This window comes from Macrobrachium nipponense, chromosome 18 (genome assembly GCF_015104395.2).
Source record: "Macrobrachium nipponense isolate FS-2020 chromosome 18, ASM1510439v2, whole genome shotgun sequence".
Taxonomy (NCBI): domain Eukaryota; kingdom Metazoa; phylum Arthropoda; class Malacostraca; order Decapoda; family Palaemonidae; genus Macrobrachium; species Macrobrachium nipponense.
The window spans coordinates 19,873,590-19,898,858 of NC_087211.1; the positions used below are offsets into that span (position 1 = coordinate 19,873,590).

At 41.6% G+C, this 25,269-nt stretch overlaps 1 protein-coding gene across 1 annotated transcript in view; it reads left to right on the top strand.

Annotated features, from left to right (window-relative positions):
- The window catches only part of LOC135196907 (juvenile hormone esterase-like), a 462,912-nt gene that overhangs the window by 359,977 nt on the left and 77,666 nt on the right, over positions 1 to 25,269 (top strand). Inside the window, exon 9 of the mRNA XM_064223722.1 lies at positions 18,326 to 18,455. Coding sequence (XP_064079792.1) covers positions 18,326 to 18,455 — 130 coding nt within the window. The remainder of the gene's footprint in view (positions 1 to 18,325; positions 18,456 to 25,269) is intronic.

Here is a 25,269-nt window from a genome sequence, read left to right on the forward strand (position 1 = left end):
TCTCCCACGAAAGGACCGCTTACCTCTGCCTCCCTTACCCGAGCGGTCATACTTCTGAGAAGCTTGACTCTCGAAGGCTTGATTGTAAGCTGGAGAGATGGCGTATGAGGTAGAGGGTTGAGGCTGAGGGGATATCACATAAATTGGCTGTGATTGACCCTTAGAAGTGGAAGGTTGGGCTGTCTGCACTAACGGGCACTGCTGGAACTTGTTGAGGAAAGCGTGGTTGCTTCTTCTGGTAAGGTTGGAAACGCCTGGGTTTCCTCTGTCCCTTACCTTTAGGTGTCAAGTCTTGTCTCCTCCTAGCCGTAAGGCCCCAACGGTCCTTAAGGCTCTGGTTCAACCTCGTAGCCTCTGCCTGGACTTCCTTAACCATAGCCTCTGGGAAGAGATCTGCGCCCCAGATGTTAGAGGAGAGTAACCTATTCGGCTCATGTCGAATGGTTGCCTCTAGCAGGACATGCTTCCTACAATTCGTTCTAGCAGTGGCAAACCTCGAACACATCTGACTGCACCGTTTGAGTCAGGGCTTTGGTCATAAGCTTAAAAATTGGTTTCTGATCCATAGGCCATGGTTGCTACCGTCAGACATAGCCATAGAGTTGATTGATCTGGGGCTAGTCGTGATTTTGCGTCAAATTCAGCTTGAATAAGATTATCTGGGAGCCTGGGTAGCTTTTCACCAAACTGCTCCATAGCACAGTCCGGTTTGAGTTTGCCAGCTGAGAATGTATTCGGCAAGTCTTCCCACAACTCTCCAATTGAAGGGAGTAACGGAGATGTGGGATCTGCTTCTTTCAACTGAGCATGGGTTCCCCCTTCTGGGCCGCTGAGATGGTCGACCTAACTATCTTGGTTAGGAACGGGAGGGAGCGGGGTACTCTCATCCATTGTGAAAATGGTAAAGGGACTTCTGAATGGTTGTATCTTGGTGTTAGAACAATCCATGTCCTCTAAACATCTGAGCCATTCTCTCTGAGCCTGGTCTCGTGAATAGAGGACTGTCTCCTTTGGTACCCTATCGTCCCGAACCATAGCCGAAGGCGTGAGCCTTGCGTAGCCTATGAAAGGAGGCTGTAGGCCTTCCGGGTAGAACTCGAAGTCTTCTATTCTTCGAGTTCCAACTCCGGGATGGAGATGAGACCGTCCTGGAAGGGGGCGTATGACGCTACTCTCCATGGGTTTGTTCATAGAGAAAGCAGGAAGTGAGTCATACGGAGGAAGCTGAGTTCCACTTGTGTTGGAAAGTGAGGGAGAGGCTAGAGGGGCTTCTCTTAGCCCGGCTTAATAGTATCTTGGGAAGTGATCCTATCCGACAGGCGAGAGAACATCTGTTCCATACTACTCTTTGGGGACCCAACTAGGTCCCCCACCCACCTGTTGCAACAGGCCAGCATTGGAGTCCAAAGACGGAGCTGCTGCGGAGGTGGAGGGGAAGCTCTGAATTGGAACCAATGGTAGCGGAACTGGTGATTCTGCCGGAGTGCGAGATCTCTCCTTGGATTTACTTTTTGAGGACTTAGAGCCGGAGCTAGAAGCTTTTAGACCTGTCTGGACCGGGATTGCGAGCCGGAGACTTACGTGAGGAAGAAGACGAGGACGTCTTCTTAGACGACGATGACGTCTTGGTCAAGGTCATCACTTTAGCCTTGACCTTAGGTCTAACCGAAGCCTCAGGAGGAGTATATAATTCATCACCCGGTAAAGCCTTGGAAGGATGGAGAGGTTGCAGGGTAGAAGAGACAGTCACACCCAAGGGTGACCCGTTGAGTGCCTACATTACTTACCTCGACCAACAGGTCGTCTATACCTACCATCGGTTCAACATTAATATCCAGGGTTGCGACATCCGTGGAGATATCCTGGTCTTGTTCAGTTAAGGAGGCCGCCAGCTGTTGTTGGATAAAGGCGATAGTCGGGTCCGCCTCTACTGGGTCGACGTAACCTGTCGCCTTGCCTCCGGGGAAGATTAATAGTGCTAACCGCTTCTCGAGGATGTAGGGCTGACCCTTGGCGGCGTTTCTTGCCAAAACTCCGACCCAGGCCCGCAGGGTAGCCAGTGCGGTATCCCATTACTGCCGGAGCCTGTAAGAGAGGGCGTATTTAGATTTAAGAATCACTTAAAACTAAAACTTAGAGTATAACTTAAACTAGATGCCTTAAGTTAAAGTAAATGATGAAAACTTAAGCACTAAAAAGGAAGCGGTGGCAGCCTCTCTGGAGATGGAATACTTAACCCCTTCCAAAAGCTGGCTTCACCATATTCGTAACCATATGGTACACGTCTCATGGTACCAGACCTGGATGTCCCCGTGCGGAGTCGCGCATGAGCATGGACCGGCAAACTTCGTGTCCACAGGGGTCCTGAAGTGTAGCGGAACATCCCGGATGCTCACAGTTGGTGGCCTGTAAGTGGGAAGACACATGAGTATCTTAAAAGGCATCACTTACAGACTAAAGGACAGAAGAACTCCGTTACATGCCGGAGCTCGGAAAAAAAATTTTGGGCATAACCCCTCCCTGCTTGCTCCTGAATAGGCTATAATCCCGGAGAGATCCGGTAAGATATGAAAGGGAGGGGGGATGGTTTAAGGTACTTAAGATAAACTTATAGATAACTTAAACCTAAACTCAAGCGAACCGGACTAGGTCCAGTGTGAAGCGGAGTGTAGTAACTCAGCAATACGGTAAGGTTAGTAGTGACCTACTGTATGTTCCGGTCCACTCTACCGGGTGGACTAGCCCCTTCCGCTGGATACCAGGACTCCGGTCAGGGAGGAGCTCTAGTAAGGAGGGAAAGGGCGAGAGGACATACATGCTCGAGCTAGCCCGGAGCGACAAGGTAGTAACAGAGGGGGGGAAGGCCAGGGCCCCCCACAACGTACCACCCGGCCGGACCGAGAAGCCGGAGAGGTCGAGACCAGTCTGGGTCTGTCCCGACTCCCTAGCCCCTCCGCCTGAGGAGAGAGAGGGAGGCAGGCTCGGGTATGTGGAGCGAGCATGGGCAGACCGACCCACCCCCGCCCGACTCTATGGAAGAGCGGGAGGGGGGGAAGGGTGACTGGGCAGGCGTCTGGCTGTCCCGTGATCACGAAGTGACCACGAGGCGGTAAACTGAGATACGATCACCAAACCTAGGCCAACCAACTGATCAGAGAGAAGCTATCGGGAAGCAACTTGAACTGAAAAGCGGTAGCATACAGCCCACGGGGCTAAAACCAACTGATCAGAGAGATACTATAGGGAAGCAACCGAACTGATCAGCGGTAGTATAGGCTCTATGAGCCAGGACCTAGGCTAAGCCAGACGCCTAACTAACCTAACGATGATAAAATACATATAATAAATAAAACAAAAGGAAAGAGAGAAAGTAATATAGCAGGAGAAAAAATCCAGGAGTGTACGACTAACCCGAAGGCAGGTCTACCACTCAAAGCTAGTCAGAGGCCGATACTAAGAACCTGGACTAGGGTCTGGATAGAAAAAGCCTACATAAGGTGAAATACATGCATGCATGACAACCTGAGTAGACCTTAAACTAAACAAAGCGGATAATCAAATAGAGCGTACATAATAAGGGATGTTCTAGGTATGGGAGACCAAGAACGAACCCATCACGCGGCAGAACCATGCTGCCATGCTTCCGACCCCGAGAACGTATTTATACCTAAAAAACGGCAAATACTGTCTCAGGGACGGAAAAAACCAACTAATCGTAAATACTGAGTACTTAACTTAGCTGCTGCGATAGCTGCACGCTCCATTATAGTAAAAATCCACGAAAGGGCACAAAAAACACAGAGAGAAAAATAGCACGTGTGGCTCCTGGCGCTAACTTAAAAGGATGGCCACTAGAGGCGCAGCAGTCGGCAGCATGGGATGGAGTAGTAGTAGTACGAGCTGCTCACTCTGTGGGTCGGCTCCCCTCTTGGAGGGATTTTGTAGTGGGAGATTTCTATTGGCATTTGGCTCGTGGTAGTGGTCTCACTCGCCTAGTGTTCATACCGACACCCTCCTGGAGGGTGAGCGAGTCAGTTATACTGACCTTTTTCTTTATTTTATTTATTCTCTGGTATGTGTTAGTACATTTACCCTAGAAATAATAGATTAAAGGATATTTCGCGCAGCGACACGAGCTGAGCCCAGAAAATAAGATTATACTCCAACCCAATATGAATAGGATCCACTAGAAACATTCAAAGTAAAGGTTCTCATGAAGGAATATGTGTAAGTCTTATCGCTTGGCGATAGACTTTTTGTGTTCTCCTTACGACTGTCATTCGTAAGTATTTCTGGTTCCTCTCATTCTCCCTTGGATATCTTAGTAGAGTGGTTCTTAACTAAAGGAGATGATCCAAACAGGCAAGTTGAACAAAGATAACAACTTTATTCTGTAACTCCATACTAGGAGATGCAGCTCGGTCGGAAGACCGATATGTTTGATGGTTGGCGCGGAACTGCCATTCTAAAAGCATCGCGTCGATAGCGGAACATTAGCTATCTCAGCAATTCTATATACATACGTAGTCCGCCGGCTCGGAAGTTACAAGTTTCCGGCGTAGGTTAACAGGTCAACCGCTTCCCATGGAAGTTGTTGTGCAAAGTTATCATAAACATAATGTTGACAAAGCTTTGAGATAGATTCAGGCTACTGCAGACAGCGCATAGCGTAATCTAGGTCTGCTTTGGTCACGTAGAACCCTCCTAATGCCATGACCTCAGGTCATGGGTTTATATTTACAGATCTTGTAAATTTAATAGATGTATTTATTACATTAGGCTCGGACTGCTACCTATTCAAGCCTTGAATAACAAAAAAAAATTACTTTAAACATTGTTCATAGGAGCGTGCTCGTAACATACGTCTAGGTATAACATAATAAGTGATTAAATGCATAAAAAGGTTCTGTTACATACCCTTGTTTGACATATTCATAAACAAAGATAAATGCATGGAAAATATAGATCCATGTTTGGTAATATAATGATTAGGTACCCAAAAAAAAAATAATAAAAGGTAAAAATCAAAAGATTAACATGTATACATGATTAATATGATAACAGGTAACCTGATTAAGAATAATGGTTACTAAATAATGATTATAGCATGATCATGGATAATTGTTAAAGAGTAATAGATAAATATAATTGTACAATGGTATAATAGTATAACTATCGGAAAATCTGGCAGAAAAGCAAATCTATAGGGCTGATATATTTTATTAGGTGCCCGAAAAATACCTTTAGGAATATATTAATGTATAATATTGGGCTATAATGCTTTATTAGGCGCCCTGGAGATACTTTACTGTTCAAATGCAAAGGCGTGAGTCTTTCTTTTGTCCTACATTTTTTGCCAGCATTCGGACCGCTTTTCACACACAACACAATTCCAGACAATCCCCTAGGCACGAACTGAAGTGGCCAGGTTCAGGCGGCCCTAAACGCAAACGACTTGAGTTTAACGGGTACGTCATTCTAGACGGGCCAATACGTTCCCTTGAGATCCTCTGTTTACGCCTCAGCCTACGCCAAGCAAAGATGTTGACGGCGATAACCAATATGGCCGTCACGCTGAACACGGCTAGCAGAATGTAGTAGCGAAGATTTCCTCCACCTGCATAAGTCGGTGACGCGTGGGTCATCTCAGCCCAGTTGCGGTCAAAACGATGGAGCCACTCGCGCTGCTTGTAGTGGGAGAGGTAGTGACGGGATGATTGTGGAAGCCCACGTGTAGTTCGCGAAATACGCCTTCTCACGTATTATCGTGTTGACCCCTCTGACGTGTAGTTTGTAGATGTCCCAGTACAACCTCGGCTGCTACGAAGATAGGGGCATGGGCGGTGGTACCGTCCGGACACACGACGTCGAATCCGGCCTTATCATAACGGATCCAGGAACCATTATTCATCCTGTAATTGAATTTATTACCGTAAAAGGGGATAAAGTTTCCCCAGACAACCTTCGCTTGTATGAGAGAGAGAGCCGTTTAGCACTATGCTTAACTCATGAATCCGTTGATATAGGATAGAATTCAAGAGAGTCAGCTGTACAAATTTTATTATTCATGGCTTCTGAACAGTGAGTGAGTTTATCTAAGTTTAATGACTGTAAATGATTTCTTATCAGAAGAAATCAGTACATGCCCCGTTAAATTGGATATTACTGGATTTGAGTTATTTCGTCATGAAAGTAGGAAACGGTGCTATTTTGTATGATTGCAAGCATCGGAAGAATCAAAAGGAATTGTGATCATATTCTATAATTTTCACGCTGACTGATATTAGGCTATAATAGAACTCTACTTTATGGGCGTCTAATAAAGGAATATAACCTAGTTTCTTCCCTTCCCGTTTTCCAAAGTTAACGTCAGATCTTTAATAGGCATGAGGTGAGGAGATAACACACCCTTTGTTGCTACGTAATTGCTTCTACGTAATCTTTTGACTTTTCAATAAAATGTGATATTTTCACATGGATATGATCTATTTTCGAACTATAGTAAGCTAACGTAGCCAGCAAATGTTGAACTTCCATGACCTGATCGATATTATTTGAATGTTCATTAACGATACTCATTATTTGATTGATCGAAGATAACTGGCTGCGAAGTTCAGATAAAGCCAATTCTGTTTTGTGTTGCAAAAACTCAATTCTTTATTTTGATTATTTATCTTAAGGCGATTTGAGATTCCTAAGCCTAGATTCGCAAACTGATCCTAAGATGTTTAGTCCAGCCAGAATAAGCGGGTTGCGGCGTTCAAGAGTATTGTGCCGCACAGACCACATCAGCAGGTCACGAGCGAGTTCTTCTGCCTCAGCGGTTTTATTTTGTATGTCATAAGACAATCTCCCGCGACGCTTAGTGTTTGAGCTAGCGAAATCTCTTGAGTTAGCATGAAAATTACGTTCGTGCATTTCCTTAAGGGAAATAGCGAACCTCATCAGGTCATTCTTTAAGTTAAGGACGTCATCTTCAGGCAAGAAAATCGCATGCATATCTACTTCTATAACAATATTACTTGACACGATGAATAAAATCATCTATTCTCTGATAATCGAGCCATGATTAAATTCTATTTCTTTCGTCCTAGCGCTCTTTCCATACAACAAAGATGTCTGAATACACAATATCACTCCTAACAATAACAGATTCATTTTTGAAAACCTGCAATGAGTAAAACATATGTAATAACTCGCGTAAAAGAATAGGTTTACATACAATATGATTAATGAGATATATATAAATTATTATACAAGTTTCATAAATACAACCATTTTTCCCTCACTCCATCTACCTTTCTTTAGATTCTGATATGTGCCAATGGGACTATTCTCACATCAGTGGGTTTGGATACATTTTGAACCCTAACTCTATTGGCCGTTAAATTTTCTAAAATGTTAAAACGGGCCTTCAAACTTAGGGTGTCAGTTTATAATTTAAAACCTTACGTCGTATACTTGTATGATTACCTGATCGCCCACGGCATATGTTCTAGTTGGCTTAGCTATTTTATCATGATTTTTTTTCATTATTATTTTGCTTCTTCTAGATCTTACGAATTATATTATATCGACTTATGCTTGCATCCATAACATCCTTTAGAGGATTTGATAATTTAGTTGTAGGCTTTAAGATGTGGAAAGGCGTTCGGGCCGGGATACCAGTACAGTGCCTCGTGCGGTGTCATTTTAATAGACACATGATACGAGTGATTAAGTGTGCTTAGTACCGAGGATGGCAAATGTCCCAAAATTTGGGGTCTGCCCCCCCTTAAAGGTGAACCCCTTAAAATGTTTAAAACCTTACGTTTTGCCCTTTCCCCAACTAGCCCATTAGACTGGGTGATAGATCATGGTATTGATTTTGCTTTATACAAAGGAATTCGCACAAGGAGTTAAGGAAAGATTATTGAACTCCCCGCCTGAGTCTGAGATAATGATGTGTGGAATTTCCATGTTTACAAATGTAGCACTCGTAAAACTTCCTAGCGCACTCGACCGCGGTTTTTGTTTTAAGCGCTTATAAGTTCTGTATATCGAGTCAAAGCGTCTATAATTACTAGGAGGTGCTTATTTCCTCTGTCTGACTCGTAAAATCCTGTTAATAAATTTAAATGTACTCTTTCAAAGGGTTGATTTGGCACGGGGTAAGCCCCTAGGCTGACAGGTGTCTTCGTGTGCCCTTTGTATTCTTGACAAGTGCGACAATTTGCTATGTGCTTTTTTATATCTGTAAGCATCGTATGCCAATAAAATAAGGATTTGGCTTTCTGTGACATCAAGGTATAACCCGGGTGTCCGTGCAGTGGATTTTCATGCAACCATTTTAAGACAGTGGGTATGAGTGAGATAGGCACCACTACCTGGTTGTTATTCAACTGCGGTGTGTTGCGGGTTTTCCTCGTCACGGATCTACACAGGATATTGTCCTGTATGATATAATTCTGCTGCTTATACTTTAGGTATTCCTTTTCCTTCGGATTTCCGTTTAACGCAATGATGATTTTTTTCTATTTGCGGATCTTTCTTTGTTCCGTCTGTAATAGTTCAGCACTCCAGCCCAGATCTTCCTGTTCAGATATAGTTTTAACAATGGGCGTGGAGGTTGAGATATCTATTAATTCAGCTAATGGCTCGGTACAAGATGAAGAGGGGTTGCGTGATAATGCGTCAGCAATGATATTTGCTTTCCCAGGTAAATACCCGATCCTCGCGCCAAAGTCCTGAATGATCATGTGCCACCGAGTTCGCTTGGGGCTGTGACTAAAGCCTTTAAAGAAGTCGGTTAGGGGCTTATGATCAGTGAGAACCTTGACGGGATAAACCGTATATTATGAATTTAAAGTGCACGAGTGAATTAACAATAGCGAGCCCTTCCTTGTCTATTACTGCATATTTACTTTCGGAAGGTCTCAGTTTACGTGAATAAAAAGCTATAGGGAAAAACTGTTTATCATATTGTTGAAGCAATAACCCCCACCTACTCCTAGGTCTGAGGCGTCTGTTGCTATGAAAAATTCCTTACCGAAGTCAGGAAATTTCAAGATAGGAGAACTACACAGTTCATCTTTCAATTTATCGAACGCCTGTTGATGAATTTCCAGACCATACGAAATCTACGCCCATTTTTTATAAGATCGGTTAGGGGAGCGGCTACGATTGAGTAGTTGCGGATGAAGCGGCGATAGTAGCCGCTACATCCTAAAAATTGCTGTATTCCCTTGACGTTAGTAGGTATCGGAAAGTTACGGATAGCCGACACCTTATCATGGACGACTTTAAGACCTTCACTAGAAACCGTGAAACCTAGATAGACTAGTTCTGTTTTAAAAAATTCACACTTACTTATCTTTACCCTTAAATTATGCTGCCTTAATCTTTGTAGCACTAACTCCAATTTACGTAAATGTTCTTCTAAGGTGTTGGAAAAGATTACTAGGTCGTCCATGTAGGCATGTAGGATATCTCCTAACAAGTCTCCAAACACGATGTTTATCATACGAGTAAAAGTTATAGGAGCACAACGTAAACCAAAAGGCATACGCAAAAATTCATAATGTCCCCTGGCTGTGCTGAAGGCAGTGTATGGGATACTCTCTTGTTCCAACGGAATCTGATGAAATCCTTTTAGTAAGTCTAGGCTTGTGAAATATTTATTCTGACCTAGTAAGGATAGGATATCATCGGTACATGGTACTGGGAATCTGTCAGGGATTGTTTCTTCATTTAAAACGACGAAAATCTACGCATATCCGCCAAGTTCGATCTTTTTTCGGTACTACTATTAACGGAAAATTATAAGGGCTGTTTGATTTCCTAATGACTCCTTCTTTTAACATTTTTAACCATACTTCCTCTGTTATCTCATTCTGAAAATTTCATAGGAAGTCGGTACGAAGGTACATAGATTACTTTCTGTTTGTCCTTGAGCCTTATTTGATGCTCGATGACATCCGTTTTTCCTAAGGTTGCATCCGATCCGTAGTGGAAAAAACATCATGATATTTAGTTAAAAGATTCAAAAATTTCTGCTGAATTTCTTCTTCTTGAATGTCCTTATTGATTTTGTTCTTTATAGATTGCAAAAGGGGTTCATCCGCAACTGATTGAGCGTGATTTATCTCAGCTACGGTAAGAATGCGATGTTTATAAACTTCGGCATCCAAGATATGTTGATTTTTGTGGATTACTAAAGTGGTATTCAAATGATTACAGACTTCGATGTTACATTGTTGAGCCGACTGTATAAATGGCTTGTGTGACGGATAATCCGTGTGTTTTCAGAGTTTCGGAAAGGATTAATGTTTCAGATCCTGGCAAGGTTCTCTTTACACGCACTAATATAGTTTTGAAGTTACGTTAGCTCGAGAGTTTGCGTGCAAGCTGATATTGTACGGGTGAGCGAGAGTTCTGTTGGGTTGCCCTGGGGTAATTTATTTCTTGGTTCATGAAGACGTGGTGATTGGTTCCGTAATGTAAGTGACAACTCTGTCTGTCTCTTTATTATCTAAAACTGATTTTCAGGGTATTAGAAGACCTATAGAATTTCCCTTTGATATACACGCCGTGTTTTGCAGTGCTAAGATAATATTTTGAGTGCCCATAGACGGGTATCCGATAATTACTGCGGGATACATATTAATGTTTTGTACAACGACAAAGGTATCAGCAAACGTGCGCTTACCGACCTTGTACTGTACATGAGTTACGCCCACAACATTTAATTCATTATTCCCTATGCCTGAGAGCCTTATTCCGGACTTTTCTATAGGGAAATTTGAAAAGAGTAAATGATGAGTCCTTAAATCCATGATATTACGTGGACTACCAGAATCAAAGAACAAAGTGAATGACTTATGGTCCAAATTTACTGCATGTAAGGTTGGTCGCAACTCGTCTTGACTAATAATTGCATGAATTTGTTGCAATCTACGGGAACCTGCACAGATTTTTTTTATTCGGCCGTGTGTTTTCATAGGAAAATCAATTGTCTCACAATGACCCTCTGATAAATAATTAAACTGATTATTTGATACAAAAGATGTTGATATTGATGACCCAACATCGCCCTCTCCCCCCTTCCCCCCCTTGGAGTGAACTACGTGGTATTTGTTTTGTTTATCACACCTTGAAAATTCGCTTGCCCTTGCGAGTTCTGGCTAGACGGCCCAGGAACAGAGGTACCTGAAGCACGATTGTTTGTTTCTGCTGTTGTGCAGAATTTCCGTTTGGTTGTTTCTTCTTATAGTACTGAGGACCCTTCTTTTTATTTGCACTGGCAACTGGTTGCGTGTTTGTAGCATTCTGCTGTTGATTCCTCGAGTAGCAACGGTTATATGAATGAGTTGAACTATTGTGTATTGAACAAAAACGCGTCCGACAGTCTGAAATCATATGACCTGGTCGTTTACAGTTATAACAAACCATCCCTGCAACTTGATTATTATTATGTACCACATTTACTTGTTGTGGCTTGTTCTCATTTTTTGCAAAAACTTGAATGAGCGAAGGATCTAGGTCGGTACATTTAGACATATGTTTTTTTATTTGTTTATACACATCTAATTCCGTACTGTCGGGCTGAAATTTTTTATCAAAACACCGTACTAACGCTTCAGGCAACATTGCAGTGATAGACGTAAGGTAGATCAAACGGATAAAATCTTTCACTTTGATTTTAGCACCCGCAACCCACCCGGAGTTAACTTAAACTCCTCCTGATATTCATTTAGCCGGTCGGCAATTAGCGCCGCCCGCTCGACAACATTAAGCTGAGTCATGGAGGCTTGGTTAAGGATATTTCTCAATGCCAATACTACATCTAAAGCCTCTTCACCCCCATACACTGCACGTAATCTGATTTTAAACTCGTCCCATGTAAGCGCCTCTTGGAAAGAAACCCCCCTTAGATACGCACTTGCGTCTCCTTTTGCAAAGTCAATGAAGCTCTTGGCCTCCTGTAATTGTACTGCTGGGTCTGTGATGCTTTTTGCATTTAAATGAGCGTCTACAGATGAGATCCATGCCTCAACATTTTGAGGCAGGAACCCATTGACCCGACCTTGAAAAGGGACAATCGCTGACCTCGCGCTAACGAGAGTCACCACATTGGGGTTGCCAGCCGGAGTAGTTGCCATTTCGACTTTCACTTTTTTCTTATCACTTCTATTCCTTGCAATCCTATCAAAATATCTATAAGAGTACACTCGACCACTACGTAAACGCATATGCAATGTACTGTAGAAGTGTGTTATAATAATAGGAAAATCCCCCAAAAGATACAAAAATACAGATAATATGATAAAATATTATATGGAGAATTCCTGCAAGAAACGATTAACAACAGCGAGAAGAAGAGAAAAAAATTAATCTGCGGGCGAGAACTCGTAGTTGAAGATTGATTCTGTAATGAAGGAAGATTAATGTGGCGAACAACTCGCCCCCAGAATACTGGATGATCGACTCTTGATGAACAACACTTCACTGAGGAAAAGACCTGAATAGATAAAAATGGTACTTAGCTCCAGGTTATATTGCGAAGGATTGTTGACATGGGATGACGTCTCAGTTCCTGTCTAAGTCTCGCGTCGGAAGTCGTGATGACGTCACGGTCTTCTCTCGGTGCACGATGCGTGGAGAAGTCCAAGATTGATGACGTCACAGCCTCCGTCCTTGCACTACTGACTCTAGCTGTACTCTCTGCGTCCTTGCTCGTGATCGGGTGATGTTTCCTGTTTGTTTTTTCTTCCTTTCCTTGATGTTCGATGCTGCTCTCGTCCGGTGTAGATTCTCGAAGATAAGTGACAACAGTCGCTCAAACGCGGTGTTGTTAATGCTTGTATTCCTCTCGATGAAGGACATAGCTGCGTCTTCATAAACTGTTGCGTTGATTGAAGATCCCGTTTCCTCTGTTTAGTTTGATGTTGAAGGTGGAAGTTAGTTCTTGTAGACCTTCGGTCGGCTGATATGGGTCTTGTTAATTATATTCTTCGTTATACGCTGCCACCACATGTAAGTCTTATCGCTTGGCGATAGACTTTTTGTGTTCTCCTTACGACTGTCATTCGTAAGTATTTCTGGTTCCTCTCATCTCCCTTGGATATCTTAGTAGAGTGGTTCTTTCTTAACTAAAGGAGATGATCCAAACAGGCAAGTTGAACAAAGATAACAACTTTATTCTGTAACTCCATACTAGGAGATGCAGCTCGGTCGGAAGACCGATATGTTTGATGGTTGGCGCGGAACTGCCATTCTAAAGCATCGCGTCGATAGCGGAACATTAGCTATCTCAGCAATTCATATAAAAAACATACGTAGTCCGCCGGCTCGGAAGTTACAAGTTTCCGGCGTAGGTTAACAGGTCAACCGCTTCCCATGGAAGTTGTTGTGCAAAGTTATCATAAACATAAAATGTTGACAAAGCTTTGAGCTAGATCAGGCTACTGCAGACAGCGCATAGCGTAATCTAGGTCTGCTTTGGTCACGTAGAACCCTCCTAATGCCATGACCTCAGGTCATGGGTTTATATTTACAGATCTTGTAAATTTAATAGATGTATTTATTACATATGCACTGATGGATCTAAATCTTCTGTAGGAGTTGGTTGTGCTGCAGTATCATCATGCAGAATGAGTCAGAATTCATTGCCAATTGAAGTGATTGTCTCTACAGCTGAATTAATAGCAATTGGCAATCAGATGAAATTGTTGGATAATAAACTACCAAATTTATTTATTCTGACTTGTGGAATGCATTTGACTCTTTAAGTTACACACATGAGAACCCTTTAGTAAAGCAAATTAAACAGCTCATCAATAAATTATATTTACATGGGACTAATTTTGAAATCTGCTGGATTTCTGCTCATATAGGAATCCCGAGTAATGAAAAGGCCAAGTCTGGGATAACTTCACCAATTTTTGACAGATGGCCTTCTACAGATTATATAAACTCACTGAAGCAAAAATAACAAAATGGCAGTGTCTGTGGGACAACATAGCAGACGACAATAAATTGAAATGCATTAAGGAGAATGATAACTTGTGGAGTTCATCAATGCAAAAAGAGAGCTGAAGTGATGTTGACAAGATTACGAATTGGTCATACAAGACTTAACCAGAGTATTTAATGACAACTTCGCATGGAGACATCCCTCGTTGCAATGTTTGCAACACAGTTTTAACTCCGCATATTCTATGTGATTACCTAATTTTTCATAGACAAAGAAATTTATATTTAGCCCATATATCATTATCAGAAACATCAGAATCCTATGCTTTTTTTATACTTTTGATATTTTTAAAGTAATTTGATTAATAAAATTTAATAGATGTGGATATTGTGTGTATTTATTTTAATAATTGGACTGTAAGAGTTTAGTTTGACTCATTGGGCTGGTAAATCCATTTTTATAATGATGATGATGCCCATCCTTTTGTAGAACTGTCAGACATCAGGATGCAAGAGAGGAGTGACTTTATTTCTTCCACTGACTGGGTTATTTCCCAGTCACCATAAAATTCTGAAATTGTATCTTCACATGATTTATTGTTTTAAATGTAAAGGGATAGAAGGCAATTGTCCCCTGGAAATGGTACTTTTTCTCAAAAATTGTTGTGCTATATTTTTCATTAAACTTGAGAAAGATAGTTTCATTGACTTTCATTGTTATATTAATAGTCAGGTTAACCTTCTCCTTCAATGGTTTCCAAATTCCTATTGAAAGAGGGACATGCACCATTCAGTTTTGGGAAAGGCTGCTCTTTCCAGAAATCCTACATGCTCAACATTTATCTTGTTTTTTCCTTTTTCATTAATGAAGTATTTTCCATCTAGTGAAAGGATGTAAATTGAGGCATCTTGCCAAGGGTTATCAGAACCACTCTTGGGGGCCCTGTACTACATTCTGATTTGAGGTTTTATAGTCCGATTTGGTCATATTGTTGTCGTTTGGAGGTGTGGGAGTGAGTAGGCTTTATGACCCATTCTGATTTCAATGGGGATCTAGGTAACCAAAGACTCAAGTTTTTTGGTGGGAAAACCAATTTCTGCCTGGGCAGGTTGCGCATGGGAAGGGACAACTCAACGCTGCCCACTCCCCACTGCTGAGTAAACACCAGGATAATCACCACCGGCCAACTCACACCAGAACAACTCGACGCCAAGACAAATAAAATGAACATATCAGTGGTAATTTTAAAACAGCTTTTTAAAACCGAATAAAAGTAATTTATTAAAGATCAATTTTTAATACATGACTTGAATAATAATTTACAAATTTATTGAAAATTGTATGCAGTTAATCTCAGATATTCAAGAACTCTGTATCCGCTGACCCCGGCACCTTCGATAAGGCTGCATCCCTCTTAACCAGGAGAAGGTTGGTCGACAAACTAGCACTGAGGTGACCCAGGTAAGAGATGGCCTCAGCACCAGACTGCAGCAACCTGATAATGGAGGGCGAACTAACAGAACCACCTCCAGAGAGAGAGAACGCTATCGTGGCCACCACAGTAGACCATAAGTCCTGCCATGACACAGTCTGGAATACAGAAGCAGCAGACTCCTAAGCAAAGGCTTCTTGAGAAGATACACAACAAAGGGCTCTCAGCCTTCACCTGATCCAGAATTAAGCCAGGCTTTAGACAGATAATGTCCGAATTAAGGTGACAAGACGTCAGTTGAATGACATCTGTAGCCCTTCGCTGCAGTAGAGGAGTAGGAAGGGGCTTAGAAGACTTATTAGAGGGAAGATAGCCATCTCAATCCAAGACCAAAGCACTAATGTGCTGCAAAATTGACTGAGCATGCCCCGAAAGAGGAAGCACAAACGAACTTCTAGCATCCTTCCTCGTACTTTGCAAAGGCCTCGATACCCGTAGATGTCGTAGAAGACTGAGACTGTGTCGTCCTCCTAAGATTATTAAACTCATGAATGAGATCAGTAACCTCAGAAAAAGAAGACAGGAACTCTTGACTCTCCCCTTCCTCTGGTTCCAGCAAAGGAGACCGACGATACAAAGTAGAAGACCTAGAAGGTTCTTAATTTTTCCCTAAAGCTACTGGAGAAGCTTCCCTTATAAGTGTGGCATCACACCCTTCACCTGCAGGACTGGGACGTTGAACGACGGAAGATTCCGAGAATGAGGGATCGGGAACATTGTCAAGCAGTGAATCACGTACATGTCCTTGAGCCAAACCATTGATACACTCAAGGGATGACTTGTGTACAGGATTGAGAGATAAAGAACGACATACCCTAGAATGTCTGAAGGAGGAAACTGGTCTGAAGGTCCCCACTTCTAGAAGGTGAATGATGCAAGTGTTGGCACTCGTAGGGGAATAAGATCCTGAAAGCCTAGGCCTCTTGGACACAGGAGAAAATCTGGTCTTCCCAGACTACCATGGCAAAGAGGCCCTACCAGGCTGATAAGCACATCCACAGACACAAACTGTCTCACACCTGCAACCGTCCACAACCTCACTATTGGCACAAACATGTTTGTATGAAGGTAGAACAGGAAGAGAGAGACAACAGTCTCTGGAAGATGAGAGCTCCTAGAAGGTGCAAGGGCAGACATTTGGGTATCAGGCACCTTTGAGCTCTTAATTGTAGCTTTACCATCCTATGACGAACTTGAACAGGCTGAGGCAAAGGAGAAGCTTGAAGACCGTGGGGAGAATGAAGAGCATCATGAACTGGAACACGTACATGTACGTGCAAGGGTGAGACCTGTCTGTGCTGAGAAGACAGTGAAACACTCCTCTCCCCTAGAAGACGAAGCAACAAAGTCCTGAATCCTCCAACGCCTAACATCATAGACAATGATGGTAATGACGTCGGCAACAGTCAGAGGAAGAGATGACACAGGCTGAGAGGACATAGGGAGAGATGTCACAGCATACGGAATGTCGGTGCGAGTTGATCGCCTCACTGGCGGGAAGATAAGATTCGACCCAGTAAGTGTTTAGTAAACGATAGCATCCTGCTGGCGGCAGCACGTGAAAACCAAATTAGTGGAGGCCTGTAGGAGGGGAACTGCTGGAAGGACTGGGCGAGGCTGATGAGCAGCTAAGAAATGTGACAACGGCCATCTTTAGGAGGGAGTACCCTGTAGGCCTAGGGATCCCCAAACAGCTGCCATCTTGGTTGACTCCAAATTTGAAACAAAGGCAGCAAATGGTGTGGCCGCCTCCCTCTTCGAAGGGAGATTATCTCCCACAAAAGAGGGGTCCACATCAGGCAGTTCCCAGTTATTGGCAGGGGTTCCTTTCTCAGCAGGTTTCTGATAAGCAAAAACTGCCATTTACCGAAACTTGGGGATTTATGGCACTTACAGCGCAGAGGTTCGGTTAATGGCGCTGATAACCAGACTAATAGTGCCAATTTTATGTATGTTATGGTGCTTTAACTCTATTATTGGCAACTTATGGTGCCATTAACCGAAATTCGGCCTGGTATTGTGCCATAAATCAGCCATAAAATCTGATTGCCATTAACCGAGACTGCAGATAACCGGGGACTGTGCAAATCCTGGTACTATAGAAGACGAATCGATGGAAGAAAAGGAAGGAGACAGGGTGTCAAAAGAAGCAGAGAGAACATTCTGGAAGAAGGAGATGCAGAACAATCCACTCGGGGAGGTGAGAAACCTTCCCAAGAAGGACAGGTAGATACTCTATGGTGCGCTCTCTTCTTCTCTTCTTGTAGAAAGCTTTCCACTGTGACACAGGCTAGGAATGGCACTGAAGGCAAGAGTTAGTGACAGTACAAAAATTAGAATGGCACCTACTGCAAGTGGTATGGGGGCCAGTAATGAAAGACACCAAAAAACTTGAGCATGGGGCCAAGAACGCTTGGTGGACTCTGATACACAATCAGCCACGCGCGCACTGATACTGAAAGCAAGCTTAAAGAAAACACAGGCTAACAAAGAAACCGGCTTGAGATGGAGAGCGCAAAAGCGACTACCCTTAAAGGTGGCCAAAGGAAGACTGATGCGTCACGAGGTACCAAGCCTGGTCGGTGACCAGCTTCCACTTCATGTATGAATGAGTTGCCAGATGCCACAGATTCCTTGCTTTACAATCTTTGATTGTTTTAACTGGTTTCCAGCAGGCACTAGATTATCCTTTTGTTAAGACCTCAGGTTTGTTAGCTATGAATTAAAATGTCATATTGTTTGTAGAGGTTGAACTACAGGTTGGCTACATTAATATAAAAGTAAGTAAAGTCCATGTAAATATTTTATCTATAACAGACTGGCAACTAATCCTTGCAAAAAAATGTATAAGACTTCTTATTGCAGTGTATTTTTTACAGGGGTATGCCATGGTGATGATGTACATTATCTTTTTGATAGTCATTTTGGTTTATCACCTTCAGAATATGAAGATGACCTAAGTCTGGGATCACTGATGGTGAAAATGTGGACTAACTTTGCAACACATCAGTAAGTATAGCCCTTTCAATGTACCTTCAGCCATTTATAAACGACAAAACCACACACAATACTGTACTTACTTCACCCTTGTGGTAAACATAAGTAGGTTACCTACCTACTGGATTGTTCATTATAGAGAGAAATAGATGAGGTTCTGTTTTAAGTATGCATACAATATATTTTGTTACAAATATGGGAAAATAAGTCAGGTAAGTGCCTTTTGAATCAGTTTTGTTAAACTGTGATGGATGGTTCATAATCATATTGAGTGTGTGTTATACAATACATACTGTACTGGCAAGGTAGGTGGAGTAAGGATTCAAAGTTGTCATTTTTCACCCATAGACTTTTTTTTAAACCTTGTCTAGATTTTGCCCTTATCTGACAGGAGCTTGGCTCTATTTATCTGGGTAATCAAGAAATTACTTGTACATGCAGTTTTCAAAATCCTAGTTCTGTGATAATTGATTTTTGGGTTCCATGGAATGCATACCATACAAAGTTTTTATGTACAAACACTACCCTACTTATGAACAAGTTGCGTTCCGGACATCTGTTTATCTCTTGACTTGTTCATAATTTGGTCTTTAATATGTAGTGCATAATTTATGTTTGCATTCAAATGTTGTGGTTGCGATTTCTGCTAGTAAGAATTCTTGCATAGAACAGAACGGGAAGAACTTGTTCCTTTAGTCTACTTCTATCTTCTAAAAGTGTGTATTTTTGTTTTTTATGTCGTGCAGTATTATAAGGAATTACTTTTGATGCTAGAAAGTTAAAATTAAGAAAATAAGATTTAGGGTCAAGCAACATTCAAACTGTGACATAAGCAGTTCATCAAGTAGGATAAAGATAAAAGATTAATTTAACCAGACCTCTTGATCCTAACACAAGCTCTTCTTGGGCTGGTTGCCAGGAATAAGCTTGAGAGAGAAAAATGGCTAGACTAATAAAAAATAAAAAACCAACATTGCCTAGGAACATAATTTTAAGTGAGAAATCTTTGCTTCAGCAAGAATTCCTGTCATTGTTGGATCTTGAAAATAAATGTCTGTTGATTCTAATTTGGGCATTCAACGTGTAAGTTTAAATCTCGTATTTTGGGATGATGAAACCCATGGCTACGCCTCATATTTTATATTTTTCAGCTTGTTTGAGATTGGTACTGAAGACCATCTGTTAGCCAATCTCGATATAGTGTAAGAGATTTGACAGATGATATTCAGTCTGATGCAGAGCATATGAAATTGTTGGGGTAATAGTGCATGCTGATTTAATGGCAGAATATGCATTTTCATTCTTTTCAGTTCTTACATGTGCCGGAATCCAACAGATTTATATTGATAATCCAGAGTGGAGAAGTTGATAGACTTTTATTTAGATTTTTTGGACAAGTTGATTTAAATATTTGTACTTGTTTATAGCATCAGTAGCACTTTTTGAGTCACTGAAAATTATAAAAGAGATTGCTCACCTCTCAGATATTACATCAATTGGCTCGTATGGCTGCAGTCAACACAAATGATATTAAAGGAAGGCCTACTTTGATTAATTTATCATTCGAGAAAACTGAAGCTCCCACTCCAGTATTGCTTTTTGAGCCATCTGTATATGTCATAATTGGTTTCCCTTCCTTTGAATATGTTATAGAGCATGTTGGCAATACATCTCTGTATTAGTCGTTTTGCTCAAGATACAGCAAAGAGGTGCATATTTTTATTAATTTCAAAGTCCAAGGTGGTGGGTGTTCTATTGTTGGAGGGAGAATTGGTAATGAGAGTTTATTAGGTATTTGGGTCATTTTGGGAAGGAGCTAACACCATGATATTCAATCCTAGGATTACAATTCAGAAAGCAGGCAGCTGCAGGAGATGAGCCTGCTTGCAGGGAAGGACCCTATGTAGTGTTACTAAATTGCGGTGATGCCTCAAGGTAGCATGCCTCCCTGTGCTAAAAGAATTTATTAGGGATTATCGAAGTGCACTATTACACAAACTTGTTCGTTTGTGATGCAATGCATTAAGAGTTTTTAATGTTTCAGAGGCAGAAGAATATATAGGACAGCAGTATGTGGTCTATTACAGATAAAACTGATTTTGATGTCCGATGTAACATAAGCATGATTTCAAGTCCAGCTCCCCACGTAGAATGGGATAGTTTCTTTAATATGGCGAGGGCTTTAGATGTGTTTACTCTGTGTCATCAATTTCTCGCTCACACAGCGCTCATTGATCTACCTATGCTAACTTATGCATGTATGTTTTTTACATATTTTTTTATATAAACATACGATATTAAATAATATAGAATAAGAAAGGCAGAAAGAACTTTTGTATTTTCATATCCTAAAGATTACAAGCATGAAACCTAAAATGGAAAAATTATTCTTTTGTATTCCATCCCCTGAAACATGCTCTACATCTAGTAGAGCAATGAATGGTTTAATTTAATTTACACATTTATCACACCATTGTAGTGCATGTAATATTGCTGGTGCACTTTCTATAACTATTCTAGAAACTGGCTGGCAAATTTTTTCTTTACTATTACAATATGTTTCATCACCAAAAGAAAGGCACTCCACTCTTTATTGGTTACTTTGCAGTCACTTGGCAGTGCGATACTTGAATCTAATTCTAGGTTTTCTTAAGAATGAGATCAATTTTATTCAGTCTTATGTTAAGAGTATTTTGAGCTGCTACCCTGCGTCTCATAGTCAGCATCAGTCTCTACACTGAGTAGGAATAATCTATCTTCAGGCAAAAGATTTTGTTCTTTTGCCTTGGAGTGCTCGTAATGGTAGATAAATGGGATAAATGGGATCACAACAAAAAGGAATACTAAATCATTTACTATTAAACACAAAAAGTGTAGAGAAAAGCGAGACTGGAACTTTAATATGGCTCTAAAATGGCAGAATAGTAAAATTTTGGAGGTCTTTTGATATAAAGCTCATTTAAAATGCAGGGTTCGTTGTTTTCAAGACGTCCATATGAATAAAAGGGAGGTTTTCTCATGATTTTCAACTGTCTCGGTACGCTGGTGTTGGCTTACTTCACAGCATAGGAACAGAACCCTTGACATAACCTGGGGATTGCCTGTAAAGGGTATTTCTGTGCTTGATCAGTCCAGCACCAACCTTGGAAGAGAGAACATGTGTTGCTTGAAGGTGGTGCGATCTGAGATAGTATACCATTGGTGATGCTTAGAGGTAAATACATAATGTCATTGGTGATACGTAAGAGGTAAATGAAATATAACCACTGGATCAGTTTCAACCAAAATTGGCCCAGAGATTATTTTCAAGTGATAATGGGTACACAGTTGACCCCCTGTATTCGCAGGCTATCATATTCGCAGATTTCTCTATGGACCACATCTACCCAACATTCATGGGAAATTCATGTATTCGTGGTATTTTTCTATTAGAAGTACCCACAAATTACTGTATTTATATAATTTCATAGATGGAAACGGCTCATCCGAAACGGCGACCCCATATAAAAATGGGAAAAAGCTGGGAAGAAGAAGATATAATTTCATGATTAAATGCACTTTTTGTACTAAAACTATTTAAAAAACCATATAAGCATTTTTAGTGGGTTTTTCTAGAGTTTGAACTAACAAAATAAGAAGTTTTAAGCTTTTTTTAGGGGTTCTATGTTTTCGTGGATTCTAGCTATTCATGGGGGTAGAAGGGTCTGGAACGCATCCCTCCACTGTATTGAATTAGGTAAGAATGTACTTCTTCATAAAATTATTTGATACAGTAGAGACCCAGAACTCAATCGTACTAGAACTCGAAATAATCTGATTTCAATGGAAAATTTTGAGTAAATGTTGCATCTGAGCTCAACCAAAAATCCAGAAACCGACCCAAGGAATCATATGATTTTTGTAAACAAAAGGGGTTCAGTCAGTCGCCGCTAAAAGGTGTTGTTCCCATGGTCATTTGGTGAGGAAAATGATAAGAACCACAATTGAACTGAAGATTGTTGAAAATCATAATGTAAGCGGCATTCTGTGACTACCCTAAAATACTGTGAGATTTTTAATGATAGGCTAATCGTTGAAGTGTTGATAGTTGTATCAATAGTTGGCTACAGTCACAACTATCAACAATAGTTGGCTACAGTCACAACTATCAACAAACTATAAACACTGTAAACAAAACATTTGTAACCTAATACAGTAGTACCTCGAGATACGAAATTAATCCGTTCCGAGGCGCCCTTCGTATCATGAGGTTTTCGTATCTTGGACCACATTTTACATGTAAAATGGCTAATCCGTTCCAAGCCCTCCTAAAACACCCCAGTAAATTTCATAATAAAGCTAAATTGACCCATAAACAATGAAATACAACAATTTGGACCATTCAATACCTAAATTAATAACAAAATGCAAAATAACCTGTAAATAAAGTGTATTAGTGTACATGGTATACCAGAAATACTGTACGTAAAATGTGGAAGCTTACCTTTCGAGTGAGGCTATCTCCGAAAGTGGCGGCAGAGGAGGAGGAGGACAAACGGCAGATACGTACATACGTACGTACACTTAACTTTACGAAAACACATAAAAAATGTAAGGAAGACATACATAAACTAAAATTTACGAAACATTCACAAAACTGTAACACTTAACTTTACAAAAAACTAAAATTAAAATATTTTTTATTTTTTTTTATTTTCAATTTTTTTTTTTTTTTTACTTTTACGTACGCTTTTCTTTCTTTCCTTTTTTATTTTTTTTTATTTTTATTTTATTTTATTATACAGAATTTCAACTTCACCACTTTCAACGTTCTGTTTGTCACTTGGTTCTTCCTTTTTGCTTTCAACTTTGTTTTTCATCACTTGGTTCTTCCTTTTTGCTTTCAACTTTGTTTTTTTTCACTTGGTTCTTCCTTTTTGCTTACTCCTGCTAATGCTAAAGGCCTCTTTATAAAATAACGATCCAAGGAAGATTGCTTCTGCCTACTTTTCACAATGTTCCTGAAATGACTCTGGCAAACGTCATCGAACTGCGGAAGCATACGACCTGTGTGAACCTTTTCGGGGTGTCTTTTTTTCGATAAACGATTGCACTTTATGAAAAGCGGCTAGGACATCCTTAATTTCTGCCGTTGTCATAGGGTCCTCCTCCTCTTCTTCACCGCTGCTAGAGAACTCCTCTTGAACGACGTTATGTTGCAAGGCCTCCAACTCCTTCAGGTCATCCGTCTTAAGCTCCTCTTGGTGCTCCTCGAGAAGGTCGTTGATATCGTCCTCGTCGACGACCAGCCCCATGGATTTGCCGAGTGCAACGATCTCGTCAAGATCTGGTTCCAAAACCGTTTCGGGATCGCCAACTGTTTCGTACTCTGCAGCACCAGCTTCGCCCACGTCGAATCCCTCGACGTCTCGGGCGGATACGGCATCAGGCCAGAGTTTCCTCCATGAGGAATTCAAGGTTCGCCTCGAAACCTCCTGCCAAGCTTGGTCGATGAGTCGGATACAAATGACGATGTCAAAATGTTCCTTCCAAAATTGACGCAAGATGAGGTTTGTGGTATCGGTGATGTCGAAACATCTCTTGAAAAGATGTTTTGTGTACAGCTTCTTAAAGTTTGCTATCACTTGCTGGTCCCTGGGCTGGAGGAGAGGGGTGGTGTTGGGCGGAAGAAAAAGAATCTTGACGAAGGAACACTCCCCTAGGATATCTTCCTCGAGGGCAGGAGGGTGGGGAGGGGCATTGTCCAACACCAGCAGACATTTCAGGGGGAGGCACTTCTCTTCCAAAAATTTCTTCACTGTCGGGCCGAAACAGATTTACCCTCTCGATGAACAAAAGCCTCGTTACCCAGGCTTTAGCATTAGCCCTTCACATCACTGGAAGCTTCTCCTTAAGCACTTTGTGGGCCTTGAAGGCTCGAGGAGTCTCGGAATGATACACCAGTAGGGGCTTCACCTTGCAATCCCCACTGGCGTTCGAACAAAGTGCGAGCGTAAGCCTGTCTTTCATAGGCTTATGCCCAGGTAGCTTCTTCTCTTCCTGTGTGATGTACGTCCGACGAGGCATTTTTTTCCAAAAAAGGCCAGTCCCATCACTGTTGAAAACCTGCTGAGAACTGCAGCCTTCCTTGGTCATCATCTCGTCGAAAGTCTTCTTGAATGCTTCGGCCGCTTTTGTGTCCGAGCTGGCAGCCTCCCCATGACGCACCACCGAATGGATGCCAGTTTGTTTATGAAATTTCTCGAACCAGCCATGCGAAGCCTTGAACTCTGGGGTTTGTGTTGAAGTCCCTTCCCCTCCGTCGTCTTCCGCCTGCGCAATCAAATCGCCAAAAATGGCGCTGGCCTTGTGGGCGATTGCCGTCTCCGTTACCGTATCGCCGCGATTTCTTTGTCTTTTATCCAGACAAGAAGCAGCCGTTCCATCTCGTCATGCACGTGGGTCCTCTTGCTGGACAAAATAGTGATCCCCTTGGAAGGTGTAGCTGCTTTGATGGCATCCTTCTGTTTAAGGATGGTGCCTATTGTCGACGAATTACGGCCGTATTCCTTGGCGATCACACACAATTGCATACCAGTGTAAGGACAACGCTTATTCACAATTTTCTCTGTATGTAGTTCATCATTCGCGTTGTTCTTACTTCCCTCCGCGAGAGCGTTCAGCGGGCTTTCCGCCGATGTATATATCTTGTATACTCAGATTTTGTGTACTTTTATATTTTGTATTATATGTCTCTCAAGAAACACAAATCGGGTCTCGCTGACCCACTTTTATTCTCTCGTGGGTCGGTAACCCCATTTCCGTCCGCATGCTGTATATTTAAATT